Raw genomic sequence first — 17,860 nt, 5'->3', positions numbered from 1 at the left:
AATATTCATGTGCACAGAGTCATGAATGCAGATGTGTAAATCCGACAGAGACGCATCATGCGGTCCGACAATCAAGCAGACCCAGAATAAATCTACCTCATATCTATCGATGGGCGCCTCCTGCTGCTCCTGTTGCTCTCGAATGGTGTGGTATTCTTTCTCATACTTCTTCAGCTTCTTCTGACTGATCTGTGACATACAAAAACAAAGACACAGAAGAGAGTATTGGCATGATAAAGTGTAACTTTGACACAGGGCATAGCTTAACAAGTCCACAAAGACCAGATGGCGATAAGCCAAAACACGATAAGAGCTAGGGGTCGATGATATGACCAAAACCGTTATAGCAATTTTATTTCACGACTAATATAGTTCATGATATAGCCATTTTTGTTGCAAACAAGGTTACGATGCATACTTTTTATATTACATTGAAATTTCACAATTCTTAATCATTTTTATACCAAAGCAAAAACTAACACTAGTTAATTAAATCTGTTCACAATATAAAGCAATGTCTCTTCAGAAGACTTGGATTACATTGCATGATTTATTACTTTTGTTTTTATGAATGGTTTTGATGTGTGAAAGTTTTTGTTGAGTAGACTTTCAATAGATGGTCAATATATTACAAATAAAAATAAAATAAATATGGATAACATATTATAAATATCTTCATTTCTGCTCAAATACGACAAGAGCTAGGGGTCAGCGATATGACCAACATCCTGATACAAGCAATTTTATTTCATGAAAACATTTCTCAATATAGTTTTTTTTTTTTTTTTGCTGGAAATAAGGATTTTTGTTATGCCATAATTGTAGAGGAAATTTAAATCTCGCAATTCTCAATGCCACAAACTGATAGTCCAATTAATATAAATACAAACGTCTCAAACTTATTGAAGACAGTACACAGTCAGTAATAAATTAAGAACAATGTAACTAATTATAAATAAAATGACAAAAAATTATTTTGGTTTTACAATAATTCAATTTATCACAGAAGTAATGGGATAAAAGTTTGTAGTTCGCATATAAACACTGATGTATATGGTAGCAATCAAAATAAAGTGAATCACCTTTGAAAATAACTTGACGCTTCAAATAAAGATTCTATCAATTTCATCATTGCGCCAGAAGTTGGTGACAAGTGACTGTTATATTGTCATTGTTCATTCAAGAGATTCATTAAAAAACACTGATTTATCCAGTAATGTAGCAAGTGAGTCATTGAATCATTCATTCAAACTGTTTTCTTAAGAAAAAATCAAATAATGTTTTTAAATAGAGTGCAGCAGTAAATTACTGCTGTAATTTAGTTATGTATTCAGAATCGTGGGAGAATTAAGATCGCTATTTTGAACAAAAAAAAAAAATCTTCTCAATTTATCCAGAATCGTGCAGCTCTACTACAGAAACTGGATAATGTATGAGTCTGTATGAAGTATATATACAATGATTTTTATTAAAACATAAAATTTTTCACCAACTATTACATTCATTTAGGACAACCAACTGCGTTTACGTGAATACTGGCAAAGACAGACATTTCGAATTAAGTTCTCTTTCACTTCTTATTGCACTTAAAAAGTTTAAAATCAATTGAAAGTTTAAATTGGAAAGGTTTAAAGATTAATTCAACGGATAAACGTTTGCCAAAATGCAGCACTGCATTGTTACATGAGCGCAACCGTGATCGAGACAATAATCCAAAATCTCAACCGGTTAACAAATTTGTACCAGTTTATCAAGTCTACTAGTATATCGCCCAGCCCTAACAAGATCTTAACAAACTCTTAAAATTTGTTACTCCGTCAAGGAACATTCGTAAAGTACCACATAGGTGTTGGTTACTTCACGTCTTCCTTTCAGTTCTTGGTAATTATCTGCTCCAAAGTGGACCAGACTTGACGTCGATAGTCAAGAATCAACAAGCATGAAGTTTTATGACTTTAAAACTGTGAATGGATCAGACTTGCCGTCAACAAAAATAAAAACTTGCTCTGAACGAGCTAATTTATCCAATTGCAACAAGACTAAACGGACTTCTGTTCATGCACACTGGACACGAACACACACAAGCCGTGCCACATTTATCCACCTGCAGCTCAATACTGCCTCATTTTCATCGAATGACCCCATTTCTGTGAGACTGAGTGTGTTTTGTGTGTACAGCATCAGCCGTTTCTCAGCAGAAGAGCGTGAAGCCGACGTAAGAGCCGCAGGTACGTGCAGGTTTGTAAATGAGCTCTGTTTAGCACTGCGCCACATCTGACTAGCTCCAGGACACAGGACCGGCTCTGTTCCATATTTAATCCGTAATGCTTCCACAGATGAAATGAGATCCATATAAAAGCCCTCAATGTCAAGAGTAGTTCATCAGTCAGCGTGTTTTCAGCGACACCCCAGGGAACAATTAGGGCTGGATGCAGTGAAATGAAGTTCTTTAGCTCGCGACTGGTGTTAAACTGAGGAAGGGGCCGTGGGCTTCTGCTTTTCTAACGCTGGGCCCCTCGTATTCAAAGAGCACACTAACACACCCAAACTCAGCAGTGAAAGTGAGCTTTCAGTGTTGTGGTGGTGGGATGGCGTGACAGAGAAGGAGGAATAAAGGTTAGCTTGTATTTGGAGGAAAAGGAGCAAGACCCAAAAGAAACTCAATCGGTCGTGTTTTGACGGCAATGAGGAACTGATGAAAATAAGGGCTTGTTCACCCACAAATTACACTTTGGTATTCACGTTTAGCTTCTGTTTACAATATTCAATGTGCTCTATATGTATGTCACTGATCAATGTTTATATGTGAATAAAAGGTTAAATCTGTTTATCTAAATCTGTTAAGTGATAGGGTCTCTTCAGAAGACTTGGATTAAACTGCTCCATTCATATGGATTATTTTTATGATGTCTTTATGTGCTTGTGAAAGTTTTGGTTGCGTGGACTTTTAATGGATGGAAAAAAAAGATACAGATATTAAAAATAGGGTTCAGAGGATGAACGGAATTCTTATTGGTTTGGAACAACATGAGGGTGAGTAAATGCAAGTATTGATTTACCTTTCCTTTTTTTATGGTGATAATATGATTTGTTATGAAAAAAATGTATATATATATATACTTTTTTTTTTTTAAATATAGTAGATGTATAAATAACATGTGAGGACAGATGCTATAATACAATAAAAACAAGAACCAAGAACTTTTTTTTTTTATCATGGGTCTCTTTTTTTTTTACCCCTGCAGTGTCCTCCGCTGGTCAATCCAGAGAATGACATCAACACTCTTACTGTTCTATAAAACACAGCACGAAAAAGCTGTGCGGATTGCGTTGAGTGGTCTACACACAGCAAGAACTAAATGAAAAGCACATTTACACTAGTAAAACAGATGGTGAAGCACTCAGTACCTCTGGCACATTCAGGAGTCCTGTCAAATATCATACTATCGTAATCATGATGAAGAGAAAAATGCTCTCTCATTTGTCAATTTTTACACTATATACTTAATAAATACAAATAAAAACAGCATTTTCTTCAAATTCTCTGTAATTAAGTTCCATGATCATCTCATGAAATACTTAGCCAAAGAGCTAAATATAAAGCCTGAACATGGGCAGGTTACCTTCATACCGCACGCTAGCTCCATGAGCTTCTTGGCGTTCTCCTCAGAGCGATAGCGCTTGGGCACTGGCACTCGAAAGAACTTCAGCGCGCCCTCAAAGTCTGCCTGTATCAGGTCATCTTTAGACGTCTGTGGACAGAGAGAGCCTTTCAGGATGTTTCTAGAGTCAGACAGTAAAGCTCATGTGAATGTTGCTCATTTTCTGCTGTTGAGGTGTGATGGTGGTCACTGGTAGGTTGTCTCTCTTTCTATAGGGTTGGATCACAGCACTATGAAACATGTGATCACAGTGTAGTGTAGCTACTAAATATTAGGTGTGCCAAATAACATCTAATATTCTTTTAATAGCTGTGACCATGGTGATGAAGCTTTGCAGTTTAATTTTCGGGAAACAGCACAGGCCGATATGTTCATCGATTCCTTGGTGAAAAAAGATGAGAAAAAAAGATGAAAAGTTGCAACTGATTTCGTAAGCATTTCCTTACCTTCAATAACGCAAGAGCCACATTGAAAATTACACTGATGCCCTGAAAGGAAAAAATACAAGATTAAAAAGAATACAAGATTTCAAAGAAAATCATATTAGTTGAAATTTAAAATAATTTTGTCTTGATTAGATTTAGATCTAGTTGCAGTATTGTCATGTTCTAAGGTGCTGCACCAACTTATCTTCTGATAAACTAGCAATTTATTTTAATATTTCAGGCGTTTCTTCATTTTTCAGGTATTTGTTTTCTTTCTCCAATGGAAATGTTACAAGCTAAACTTGTTGTCTTGTAATTGTTGTTTTATCTGGTAATTATTTATAGGACTATTCTTTTGTCCTCAATATTTACATCACGTTATAATAGTTTTAATGACATTACATGACATTGACGTTCTAAAATTTTTATTGACACCATCCTCCCAGAAGTGACAGTTTTTGGTGAGACAACATCAGCAAAAAAAAAACATGAGTAAGAATTAGCATTGGTTTGATGGATTCTGTGATGTTTTTTTTTTTTGTGATCATCATTTGCTTTTTTCATACTCTAAAACATTGTTAAAATATGTTAATGTTACATAAAATTACAGAAATCAGTATGATAATATCAAAAGATGGTTAAAAACTATCAAAATCAAGTTGAGTTCATAAGATAACAGGAAACACCCTTAACTCCAAATGAACAGGTAACCTGGGTAAAGAGAGCAGGAAAAGTAACAAATGAGGTAAAGCAGGTAAGAATGAAATATCACCTCACAGAGCAGAAGGTCTATGATGTGAAAGACCATGTAAAGAGGGAATTTGGCTGTGAAGAGTGTGAGGAACCACTGGGAGGCATACATGTGTGCTTCCAAACCCAGGTTCAGGAAGTGTGCGTACAGGTCTGGAATGCATTCCTACAACACAGAGAGGCAGAAGTCACTTATAGTACCGGTCGCGGATGCTGATTGGGCAATACAACGTTCCAGTCATTCAATGTATCATGGTTTCCACAAAAAATATTTCTGCTATGACAACTGTCTGAGTGTTTGGAATGGCAATGGAAATGACAATGTTGATATGTTTGGACTTGTCGGAATAGATCTGCTACGCTGCTGCTGCTGATCAAGTACGGCACTTGCTACTGCCAATACACACACAAGTAAGACATGCTGCTGCTGTACAATAGCGTACATGAATTACCAGTAGCAGATCTATACAGGTGGAGCTGGGGATGGTGGAGGGTTTCTGAAAGTGCGCTGAAAACAGTAAATACTGAACAAGTATTTAAAGGTTGAGCAGCTCATTGGCTACCGATACAGCAGGAACCAATCAGCTGTGCCCTAGAGAATGATGTGATTGCAAGCAGATTGAGCCATTTAGAGTTGCATGACAGAATTTGGTATTAATTAGCACAACTGTTTTTAACATTGATAATGATAATAAATGTTTCTTGAGCATCAAATCATCATATTAGAATGATTTCTGAAGGATCATGTGACACTGAAGACTGGAGTAATGATGCTGAAAATTCAGCTTTGCGTCACAGGAATAAATTACAGTTTAAAATATATTCAATTAGAAACCAGTTATTTGAAATTGTAATATTTCAAAATATTCATGTTTTTTTCTGTATTTTTAATAAAATAAATGCAGCCTTGGTGAGCATATGAGTAAGAAATCTTCACAGCTCCAAACTGTTGTATTACAGTACACAGTATATGATGAAATAGACTTCCATTCAAAAAGCATTAATATCTTGTGTAGTTGTACTTCTGAGGAGACTTTATCTTACTTTAAAATATTCTTCTTTTTTATGTACTGTATTAGTCTTAGTGGATACATCAGAGACTATTTCAATAGGAAGAATAGCACATTTGGATATTTAAACCAATGATCTTATTTTGTCCATCCTTTAGCAAATTCTGTCATAATTTGTAACCGAATATATCAACTAATACGCATAGTTTCTAACACTAACCTGCATGAGTCTCTCCAGCTGGAAGAACTTGCAGTGCAGGTCTTCAAAGTTCTGCTTGAAGAGCTCCCTGAGACCGTATTCAAACATGATCTTGACCAGCACGCTGAACGCCTGCTCCTCTGGCATCTGCACAAGAACGAGACCGCAAACTATCAATGATCACAGGGCTCAATATCAAAAACAAATCCCACAACAGGGAATCTCCACTAGATGGCACCACCTCTCATCTCAAAGGATGATGCCACATGCATTAGTTCAAACCAAGGAGTGTACTTGACTAAATCAAATATTTTGCAAGTGCAAATACACAAATATGCCATTATATTAAATGTTATAGATGTCGTAGATGTTTTGATTTAAGAATCTGAGACACTCACATGTAGTAGCAGCACAGCGGCAAGGAAAGACTGCCCTTGGCAGTAACCAATTTCTTCATCATATACAGAGTATGCCTGCAGGATGGAAGATACAGAATGTTACATTGGAATTATGGGTGATAATGCTATAAATTGATTGGTAGCATTTGAGATGAAAATAACTGGTTTTTATAACATGATAAATGATTTAAAAAAAAAATACAGACAATGGCAGAATTACATTTTTGGGTGAACTATCCCTTTAAATCTTGGCCTCCACCACAGCTCTCAAATCTAATTTGAGCTTTCGCGTATTCAAACTTTTTTCACTGACATCACTGACACCAAACCTAGAGCAACACGTCTTCACGTGGCATGTTTGAAAATGCAGAAGTGCAAATGAGATTTGAGAGCTCGACGGAATGATTACAGATTGACCTACATACCTCTGAAAACTGCTAACATGTCAGCTAATATTGTGACAATCATAAACTGCAGTGCTAATAAACTTTGTGAGCACTGAATCAAACTGTGTAGTCAATATGAGAAATCTATGGTGCTCTATGAATGATGCCGGTAACAGTCGGAGAGAGGGCTGGTGAATTATTAAGAGACGCCCAAAGATGGAAACCTAGTAACCATCAATCTCCTCGTTCCCCTCATCATTTGTGGCTTTCATATTAAAACCACTGACCTCATTATTTTAGGGAGAAAATCTGAGCTTTTGTGTTTTGCGTTTGTTAAACAGGTGATTTGGGTTTCTGGACTTCCGCCATCTTTATATGCTTTGAAAAAGGTAATTGATTGTGGATGTTCAAAACATGAATACAGATTGTGATGAATCTATATATACACATATTACTGCTTGCATTCTCGGGCTGTCAATCAATTGAAAAATTTAAGCAACTATTCACACGTTTTTCCTATACCTAATCATGATTAATTACACCTAACACTATTTTTTTAATATATATTTTTATATTGTAATATTTTCAAATTAATGTAGAAACAAAAGATGGATTTTTTTTTTTTTATATTTGTTTAATGGCATGTTTTTACTAAGTGTACTGGGAATGAAAGTCAGTATATCATACCAGTAGTGCTACTGATGCCTCTATTCAAAATATTTTTTACAGTATAATTAAAAGCCACCATTTTAAACATTTAAAAGGCTTAAAACATATTATAACAACTTTTAATTTTAATGAACTGAAAAATAATTTCACATAATCTCATTATAATAAATGTCACATTTAGCTGTGCCCTTCTGTCAGGTCCCCCCCGGACCCCCCAATACAGTAAAACTACACATTTTAGAGTGGCCTTTTATTGTGGCCAGCCTAAGGCACACCTGTGCAATAATCATGCTGTCTAATCAGCATCTTGATATGCCATGGATTATGGATTGAGGTGGATGGATTATCTCGGCAAAGGAGAAGTGCTCACTAACAGATTTAGACAGATTTGTGAACAATATTTGAGAGAAATAGGCCTTTTGTGTACATGGAAAAAGTCTTTGATCTTTAAGCTCAGCTCATGAAAAATGGGGGCAAAAACAAGTGTTGCGTTTATAATTTTGTTCAGTGCATTTATCTATCCATCCAATCATCTATACACCCACCTATCCATATCTATCCATCCATCCATTTTATATCTCCATCCAAACATCTATACATTCATCCATCAATATATCCAGCCATCCTTCTATACCTATTCATTCATCCATGTATTTATATATATCATCCATCCATGCATCCTTCGTTCTACATATCTATCCATCCATCCATCCATCCATCCAACCATTTATATCTCCATCCAAAGATCTATATATTCATCTTTATCCATCCATCCATCTAGATCATCCATCCATCCATCCATCCATCTATAACTCTTGAATTGAAATCTTTATTTCGAACATGGAAGAGAAAGTATATAAAAAAATAAAACAATGTTTAAAAACATAGGAGAAAAAAAAAACAGATGAGCAGCAAACAAAGTACCCTTCTTTCCTGTGTTAACATACTTCTATTACATGTGCGAAAAGGGAGTAGGAAGAAGTATTTATTAATGCATCCTGCTATATACCCATCCATCCAATGTTTTTATACATGTAACATTTCCTATGAGCCTACAACAAGTTATAAAATGAAAGTTTATAAAGAAACTGGAACAAACTGGATGAAAGTGCAAATTTAACTTTTCCTAATGGTAGGAAATTGATTTTGCAGAGCTGGAGATGATAAATGAACAGGAGCAGAACAAAAGTGCAGAATCTGAGCTGAGCAGACGATTTGAAAGCAAATGGCAGACAGGTCCCCTGCTCACCTTACAGATCTTATAGAGAGAGTCCTGCCCGTCACCGCCGGTGTCTTTGAAGTAGTCGTGTGCAGGAAACGTACGGTTAATGTCACGAGTGATGGCACTGTCCTGTGGAGATTCCTAGTAAAGGACAAGCGAGAGAAACAGAGAAATGTCATCGCTAATATCCAATGCGTAACATCCAATATAATACATTTTAAGACAAAGCGTGTGATTTCAGTGCCACTGTCTATCATAACAAAACAGAAGTGTAAAAATAATGACTCCCTCCATCTGTCTTTGTTTGAACGAACAGATCATACCATCCCAAACTCTTGGCAATGGTTGAGCCAGGCTGGTCTCCATTCACTTTTCACTCCTATCCACTAGGGGGCAATGGATAGGGCATGCACAGAACACACATACACTATTTAAAAACAAAAACAATAATTATATTGGAATCGATGGTTCCATGAAGAGCCTTTAACATCCATTGAACCTTTTAATTCAACAAAAGGTTCATTATAGTGGAAAAAACTTCTTTAGATTGTTAAAATGTTTTTCACACTATAAAAAAAAAAAAAAAAAAGTTCGACAGTTCACCAAAAGGTTATTTGGGGAACCCAAAAAAATAGTTATCTGTAGAAATCTATCAATATATCGTTTCCCAAATATTTTTCACCTATATTTAAGCATTTTCCCATTATCTGGTATCGGTTTTGTAATATTGGATTCACCAATAATCCGATATTTTAATCCGCCATCTTGTGGCTGTTTTAAGAATTAATTCCATGTAGAGATTGAACGATATATCGTTTTCCCGATATTTAAGCATTTTCCCATAATGGTCAAGGTCAAGGTTTAATTATTTATAAAGCACATAATCAGGTATCGGTTTTGTAATATCGGATTCACCGATACACGCCACCATGTTGTGGCCGTTTTAAGAATTGTGCACAAGACCGCCATGAAAGCACTGCGTCTGAGGGGAGATGAGTCAACAATGGTGTTCAAAGGTAAAATAACTTTCATCCCTTCATTAATAAACTTTATTTAACATAACAGCTATTAATGCACAAATGAGATATGCACGAATAAGATGTTACATAAAAGCTTGTTATGTAGTTTAAACTTGGCACTAATAAATAGAGACGAACTCACAGTTCATCAAGTCATGTCCCAATAAAGACATAACTTTAAATGATTTAAATAAATAAACAATTCCTCTCTGTTGTCCGTCCTCACCATTAGTCTAGTAAAATGGCGTTCGTAGTGCGGTTCACTCTGAGTTGATGCTCAGGAAATGCTCCATCATGGCCACCGTACAGTATGCAGCTTTTAACATGATCCACTTGTTTAAAACGTCTACTATATTACATTTATTTAGCTAATAAACATCGAAATAATTACAGCTCTATAAAAAAAAAAAATTATTATCTTCGCGAGAGACATTCTGTGTAAACGCATAGATAAAAGCAGCACTCTGTCAGCAGGTGTATCATAATCTAGAGACCGACAAAAACATAAATAATTCTGATAACATGCCAAATGAGATGGACTCGGTAATTGCGATGATGTATTTGCTGTTTTGTTTATGTTTCTGATGATATACCATCGAATATTCCAGCGTCGCACATAAATCTTATAAAACTAGTTTAAAACGAATGCTTTTATATATATATATATATATATATATATATACACACAAATTTTTGAGACTTTTTTTCAGACTATTTATTGATGTAGAAGTGTGTTTTGTATGTAAGGAGGGAGTGGAATTACAAAAAATACAGTATTTAAAAAGTGTTTAAATAAAACAGTTTGTTAAAGCAGCACTAAGTAGGAATTCCGTTTTTGTCAAACAGCGACCCCTAGAGTCGCTGTGGAGTACTTGTACTGTCGTGAATAGCACTCACGCAGAGATGGCTCGCACTCACGGCCGGATCCCCTCCCCCTGTACACCGGTACCTGTTCAGTAGGATGGACGCTGTAACGAGTGGAAATAAGGTATGGCCCCTTTAAGAGCTGCGCGCGCCCTGTTTAACTGTCGGCAGTCTGTATTGTATGTGCGCCTCGAACACCACATGTATACGGCGCCGGGTTATTTCTGTTTGATGCTCATTTTATCAGAATTGTATCAGATCTGTTTTTTGCCGTAAAGCAATTCGTTACCTCGCGAGACCTGATATCACACGATACTTCCTAACACTGAGGCCGGCGGCCCGCCTGCCCAAAGTTGCAAGGGTGGTTTTGCGGCTCACAGGCACCAGGGGGGTGCGAGACGACCACCATTCAACACGAAATCAGTAATATAAACATTACAATGACTCCAACGCTGTTCGGTTAAGGAAAAAAGGTTACTTAGTTCACCTTTAAGTTCATTGCCGTTTTTATAATAGTCAAAAACAGCATTTAAGCAATAAATAAATATTGGTTCTATACATCGGTTATCGGGTACATAAACGCATCGGTAAAAAAAAAACCTAAAAAAACAATATCGGTCGATCTCTAGTTCTACGGCATCACTGCAAAACCCCCCTTTTGAAACCTCAGTTTTTAAGAACGTAGTGCCTCAAGACCTGTCGACTGGAACAGGGTGTTCTTATTCCCAAAGAGCAATGTGGACAAATTGAGGTGGAAATTTATGTGTGTGCGCTCAAGAGCGTGTCCTTCAGCATCACAGACACAGAGTATGTGGAATATCCCAGAAGCTCAGCCTATGTGTATGTTCGAGTGTCAGAGGTTGTAAGATATGAAATATGGTCGCATGTATGTTAGCCAAACACTGGAGGCCAATCTAGCAAAGACCAAAGATCCTAGAGATTTCTCAGTTTGCAAGATCCCCAATGCACAACTCAGATGTCTTCAGTCAAAGTACAGCTCTCAGCAGTTCAACTATTACATTATTCTCCCTAAAAAAAGCATGTGACTGTACAATTTCCAGCTAAATCATATTGCTGCGCTGCTCTATCTAAATATAGGCTTCTTTGAGCCTCAGAGATACTGATCACAGTTCTTAATAACTGAAGAGACCACAATGGAAACTCAGGGCTGGTTAAAGACAGATTGGTTGCTGGTCTATTTAGTGTACCAGCATAACTTTACAGGGGAAGACATTTCTGCATCTCTCATACTTCCACATATTCAAAGCAAGACTTGACACATTTGAGATCGAGGATGTGAGAGGCGTCTGTGCGCACGTTTCGGCTCTGTCAGTCAGCGCGAGTAAGATTGTTTTGTTTACATCAGCATGATTTTGAAAATCATTGGTTCAGACTCAAGCCATCGAGAATTCGCTAGGAATATTCCCAAAGTTGGAATACTGCGCTTTAAACCGATACCAAACGGAAGCGCCAGTCGAGAAGCGAGCAGAGAAAAACGGCATTTTTCATGGACAAAGGAAAGGTACTCCTCTCAGAAAACACATGAAGATAAAGATACTTTTAGATGTTTAATCGCTATTTGGAGCACTGGGATCGCTAGACGAGGGCTTAATGTTTTTGTAAAAACCCCGAAAATCGATTTTTCACTTGTTTTTCCTGTAGCTCAAAATTAGCCTGTGCATGGGTCACATTATAGAGACTCATACTCAGGAGGAGATGTTACTTTACCTGACCAGAGAAACATCACTCCACTGGAGTTCACTGTGTTCCAATTTCAATTTATCCAATTAACTTAGGATTGTACTGCAATTTCCTGTGGATTTGAATTATCTGAAATGTTGCCGGGAAAAAGATGATGAATAACAGAAGAGAGCAAATGTTCAAATTTGATTAAGCTTTACGTATGTAGGCGTAACCGAAGTTTGGTTGGTTGGTTTAGACAGTCAGCCCATGCTGTAACTTGCCCATTATGCAGGCAATACGCATGTTTCTACACCAGCCCCTATAACCCACTGGTCAGAAATCAGGAACTGCTAACATTTCTAGTCATATAATGTCCTCACCATGTAAAGTTTTCAGAACAACAACAATTCAGTCTAGATAGACTGTTGCAAAAAAACTAGATCAGATTCAACTAGAGATCGCTCTCATAAAAAACAAACCATGAGTGCCTGGGGCCGCAGACTGTTGATGGACAACCATGCCTATTTCTGTCGCACTTTAGTTTTCCCATCCATCTATTATTGTACCCGTTAGATCAAAGCCTGCTCGTGTTGGCACGAATATGCTGAATTAAATCACTTTGGATGTTATATTTTGCTCCCAAATCTAAGAGTAAGTGTCGTAAACAAAGGCTGTGTTGTGTTATGTTTATTTCTGGCCAGCAGCACTCAGTTATGTTGCTGTTCAACTAAAGCCACTCTTAGACTAGATGATTAATTAGCCTTTAAAAAAGCCCTTCAGTAGAGTTGCGGATATTTGGGTTAACAGCAAATCAATTCAATTTGCAATTCACAATTTTTTTTTTAAATCAAAAGATTAGTTTTTTGCTTATTCAGAATGACTCAATTTGATTAATGATGATTCTGTTCAGTATTTTAATGCATTTTGGGATTCTTTGAAGACTTTCCTTAATGTTTCTTTAAAAAAAAAGCCAAACTACTAAAAGAAAACATATTTCTGCATGAACATACAGGCTACTTGTAATACAATACACACACTTGTGCATATCCTACTTAAATCCGAATTCAAGTTTTAGCATTTAAAATAAAATATTGGTTAACAAACACTTTCACAATTTAAGTCATAATGCTTTTTACAATACTAATTGTATCAAAAAGCAGCATTACAGAAAAATAGAAAGAAAAAAAAAATCATAGAAAAATTTAAACTACAGAAAACGGTGCCATAGGCAGCTATGAAATGTGTCTCCTTTAAAGCATAACATTCTGAAAAATGCAGAAACTACAATCAAAAATATAGATAAATTAGTCCACCTGACTAACCGACTAGTCAACTGATGTGGCCCATCCTTGTTGGGAAAAGTTACTTTTTAAAAGTAAAAGTTGAGCTGTTAGTCAATAAACAGGAAGACAAAGTAACTTGAGTTACTTATTTGAAAAGGTAACTCAGATACTAAAAGATATTTAGTTGTAAATGTAAAAGTATTGTGTTACTTTACTAGTTACTTGAAAAAAGTAAAATCTAAAAGTAATCTGATTACATTACCTCAACACTGCTTAAAATGTACCAAATACACACAAATAGCTACAGAGTTACTGTATAGTTTAACTATATGTGTCACAAAACTCAATCTAGATTATACAACATCTATTTATAGGTGCTCTCTCTTTCAAACACACCCGACGGGAGTTACGGACGCTTGAGGGAAACCTGCATTTTAAAAGACAATAACGCAAAATATCACATCATGACCATGGCTGTCAGTTATTATAAACCCCAAAAGTTACTTGCACAGTTCAGCAAAGACAGTGCACTAAATTCCTACATCAATTCCGGGAAGAGTGAGGTCCTACTTCCTGCTCATAGTGTCACCCCATAATGCTCATGTCGGGTTCCTATAACCCTATATGTCCATGCAAGTCCTCATTTGGCTTGTAACCGACTTGGGTAATGTTAAAGACCCTTTACGTGAGAAGGGAAGTCACATGATAGAATCACACTAACTATCTATCATAATTAAAATGATTATTAAATGTGCTCATTAATGTCAGAGATGCGAGAGAAGTAGAGTAATGACTCGTTACTGCATGTCTAACACACACACACACACACTTGCCTGAGCATGGGCAAAATCTACGACTACAGAAATCTCTCACGGTTCTGCAGATTACGATTTATTTTACTATAAAATGCAGTAATCACGATCACAATCACGATTGAATGTCTGACTTGTACATGAACACCTGACAAAGCGTTCATCCTGGTAGAAATGGGGAGTCTCCTCCATTATTGCGTTACTTCCTAAAAAAAATTTAAAAGAGGGCGCAGCTCAAACAAACCTTCGAGCTGAAGAACAGGACGCAGGAGAAGAAAGTTCAACACTCATAATTCAGCAATAAAGAACTAAATCAAACAAATATGTTTATTTGACCCTTGTGCGGCGTCCTTATGGACATTTTTGTCTTTTTCAGTTTTGTTTTTATGATCATTTTGCCTGTGTTAATGCCAATTGCATACATTTTGGCACAAGTGTGTATTTTTTACTATTTTACCACCATTTTCTTTAATAAATCTATTTTACACTAGGTGCACAAAATAGTTACCCTTAACACTGGTCTCCTCCAGTTTTCCCAGCTCTCTGTGGTTGGGCACGTATGGACGATGGGGTTCAGCCTGAATTCAGGACACCATGTTTTATTCATCTGTTCTCCAGCACAAGACTACAATCTTCTCCAAAATGCATGATTAATATCGGTCGTCACGCACTGCCTTTCTTCCATCACACTGAAAAAATGGTGACAGAAGGAATGGAACAAGGTGATGAAAGCAAAAAAGTGTGTGTTTTGCTGTTCCACCGCTTCTGTCAGTATTTTTCCAGACTCTCACAGAAAAGTCGCCATATGCGTTGTAGGTTTGGGCCTCCTACCTACCTAATTCACACCATCCCACATGTAATACAAGTCAATTGCCACCTGGTAACAAAGGTACTAAAACTAAAGGCCAGGAAATAACCTTCAGGGAAATATTTTTTCTTCCGAAGAAACCCAAAACAGACTGGTGTGTACGCGTGCAATTCCCTTGGAAGCGCCCACACACTTGTGCTAACAGCGGATTCCTGCCTAAGTAAGCATACCCCCTTTTCAAAGATTAATTGCCCTCTCTTTCTATAATTGATGCTATGTTTATGTGGAAGAGAGGAGCCACTAAATAATGCATCCGCAGCCAGCAGCTCAGCTGCTACACAAACTCAGGCAGAGGCAAACTGACCCACTGCTCAAACAAGCTGGTAAGATGAGAAGAGAACGGAAAAGGGTCGAAGAAGAAACTAGTACAGGGTTATGGTGAATCCAGTGGACTAGAAGAAGCTAAATATAGCTCAGTCCGAGATCAGAGCATCACACCAGTCTGACTGGACCTCACCTGATCTAAAGCCTGTCTCTGAGGAAGATCAGAATGGGTTCAGAATACAGTTTAGTCTCAGATTAGAGAAATCAACTATTGGGGTGAGGAAAAGGATGGAAAGCAGATCTGGACTGATGGACTTAATGCCAAAAAGTCACAAACTAATGTCTTGATAAATTATGTAGATGCCCGTAACTACTTGAAAGGGTACAAAACAAATATGAAGGTCCCCAAAAAATAATAATAATAAAAAATAAATCTACTTTAAAATGCATGTGCCAATGAATGTAATTTCAAACGGTTTGATATCATTTTTCAAACAAAAGAAGAAGAAAAAAGCGGTGCAACTATCAAGAAATAATTTTAAAAAACAAAAAAATTTAATATATATTTTAAGGTAAAAGCATTTTTTTTCAAAACAAATATCGTCAATTATTAATTTATAAATATCAATATAATATAATTTTTTGCAGGACGTACCACATTACATTTTACAGCCTCGGCTAAACTTGCTTTGTTATAAAAATGTCAAATAATCTGATATTTCAAGAGACACACAATCATGAGAGTCTATAATATCATTTCCTGTAGGGGTGGGAATTATTAATGCAATTAATATTGCAATTCTTGTGAAAGAAGAATGAATGAATGAATAAATAAACAAACGATACGATGATATTCTGAGCAGAACCCAAGCATTAGGTCTTAAGAGGTACACATTTCTTCCTTCCAAGAGGAGTTAAAGAAAAGAAAGAATGCAAATAATGGCAGGGAAAGATGAATAATAAACAAAGACTTAACGGATGATGGCAAATGGGGTGACTTTTCTGTCAGAAGGTATCTTTCTCTCGTCCTCACCCTCCATCTAGCTACTCCAGGAGGAGGAAAACTGAACATGTTCAGGGTTTGCTGGGAAGGCACAGTACCTGAGGAGACATATTTATGTTCTGCCAGCATTGGGGAAAGTCATCCTGGACCCTGAAAAGTGCTAAGAACATCATGGTGACATAAGACATCTGAGAACCTTTTGCGTGAGTGCGGAGCACAACTTGTGTTGGGTTTCGACTGTGATGGTGAGATTGTGTGTGTGTGTGTGGTGGAGGAAGGTTGCTTCCGCAGGAAGTACTGTACTTTTTTCCCTCACCATTGTTTACGGTCGTTTATTCTGATCGGCAACAATGAGCGAAAATGGCATTTTGTTTTTCTTGGGGGGGGAGGCTGATTATAAAAAGTGTAGTGAGCTTGATGAAAGCGATTGAGAGACTGAGGCTGGGTGAGTTGGTGGGTTGACTGCAGTCCACTCCCTCACAGACGGAGGCAGGGAGGGTCCACATCCTTTTCCTTTCAACATCTCACCCACTGGGCACATGTCTGGGAGAGTCAGCGATCGCCGGGGTCTGTTAGAATACATTAGGGACTAAACTGAAAGGTTTAATGAGATTGTTCAATTGTACACTATATTACGTAAACAGTCTTTGTGGAAATTAAGTTAGGACACAGTGTTACACTAAACACATTTTCCGTCCGACGATGTTTGTTCTGAGTAACCATCACTTTAACCAAACAGCCATTGCAGCCAAGCAGATTTTAAATGTTTAATGCAGAAATAAAACACTAAGAATCTTGTTCAAATAATTAAGTAATGTTTTCCACACTTTTTCACTAAATAAACTCTAAGACGGAATTTTTTTTTTTTTTTTTTTTTTAAATGCACCAATTAAATTATGCACAGAAATACACTAGCAGTCAGTTTTAAATTAAGATTTTTTTAAATATTTTAAATAAAGTCTCTTGTCCTCACCAATCTGTATTTATTTGTTCAAAAATACAATAAAAACAGTAATATTTTAATTAATTAATTTAATTGGAATCTATTCCTAAAGCAAAGCTGAATTTTCAGCATCATTACTCCAGTATTCAGTGTCACATGATCCTACAGAAATCATTTTAATCTGCTGATTTGCTGCTTAATTATTATCAATTATTGGTGCTCAAATATTAATATTGCTTCTTCTTATCATTAATGTTGAAAACAGTTGTTTTAAACCATGATACTGTTTTCTGTCCAAGATTCTTTGATAAAAAGAAAGCTTATTGAACAGCATTTATTTACATCAGCGTTTCCACAATAATATTAAGCAGCACAACTGTTTTCAACATTGATAATAATT

General features: G+C 36.6%; 1 protein-coding gene across 2 annotated transcripts in view; it reads right to left on the bottom strand.

Moving 5' to 3' along the window:
• Window positions 1-17,860, bottom strand: part of LOC130087163 (rab GTPase-activating protein 1) — a 95,989-nt gene that overhangs the window by 11,059 nt on the left and 67,070 nt on the right. For both annotated transcript variants that reach the window (XM_056253389.1, XM_056253390.1), the window contains 7 exons: window positions 8,749-8,862; window positions 6,445-6,519; window positions 6,068-6,193; window positions 4,860-5,003; window positions 4,109-4,150; window positions 3,624-3,752; window positions 97-189 (listed from right to left, as the gene is read on the bottom strand). In XM_056253389.1, coding sequence (XP_056109364.1) covers window positions 97-189; window positions 3,624-3,752; window positions 4,109-4,150; window positions 4,860-5,003; window positions 6,068-6,193; window positions 6,445-6,519; window positions 8,749-8,862 — 723 coding nt within the window. The remainder of the gene's footprint in view (window positions 1-96; window positions 190-3,623; window positions 3,753-4,108; window positions 4,151-4,859; window positions 5,004-6,067; window positions 6,194-6,444; window positions 6,520-8,748; window positions 8,863-17,860) is intronic.

Source organism: Rhinichthys klamathensis, unplaced genomic scaffold (genome assembly GCF_029890125.1).
Source record: "Rhinichthys klamathensis goyatoka isolate OS25496 unplaced genomic scaffold, OSU_Roscu_1.1 h1tg000104l_1, whole genome shotgun sequence".
Taxonomy (NCBI): domain Eukaryota; kingdom Metazoa; phylum Chordata; class Actinopteri; order Cypriniformes; family Leuciscidae; genus Rhinichthys; species Rhinichthys klamathensis.
The sequence above is the reverse complement of the archived record's forward strand: the minus strand, read 5'-3'. Positions and strand labels throughout refer to the sequence as shown.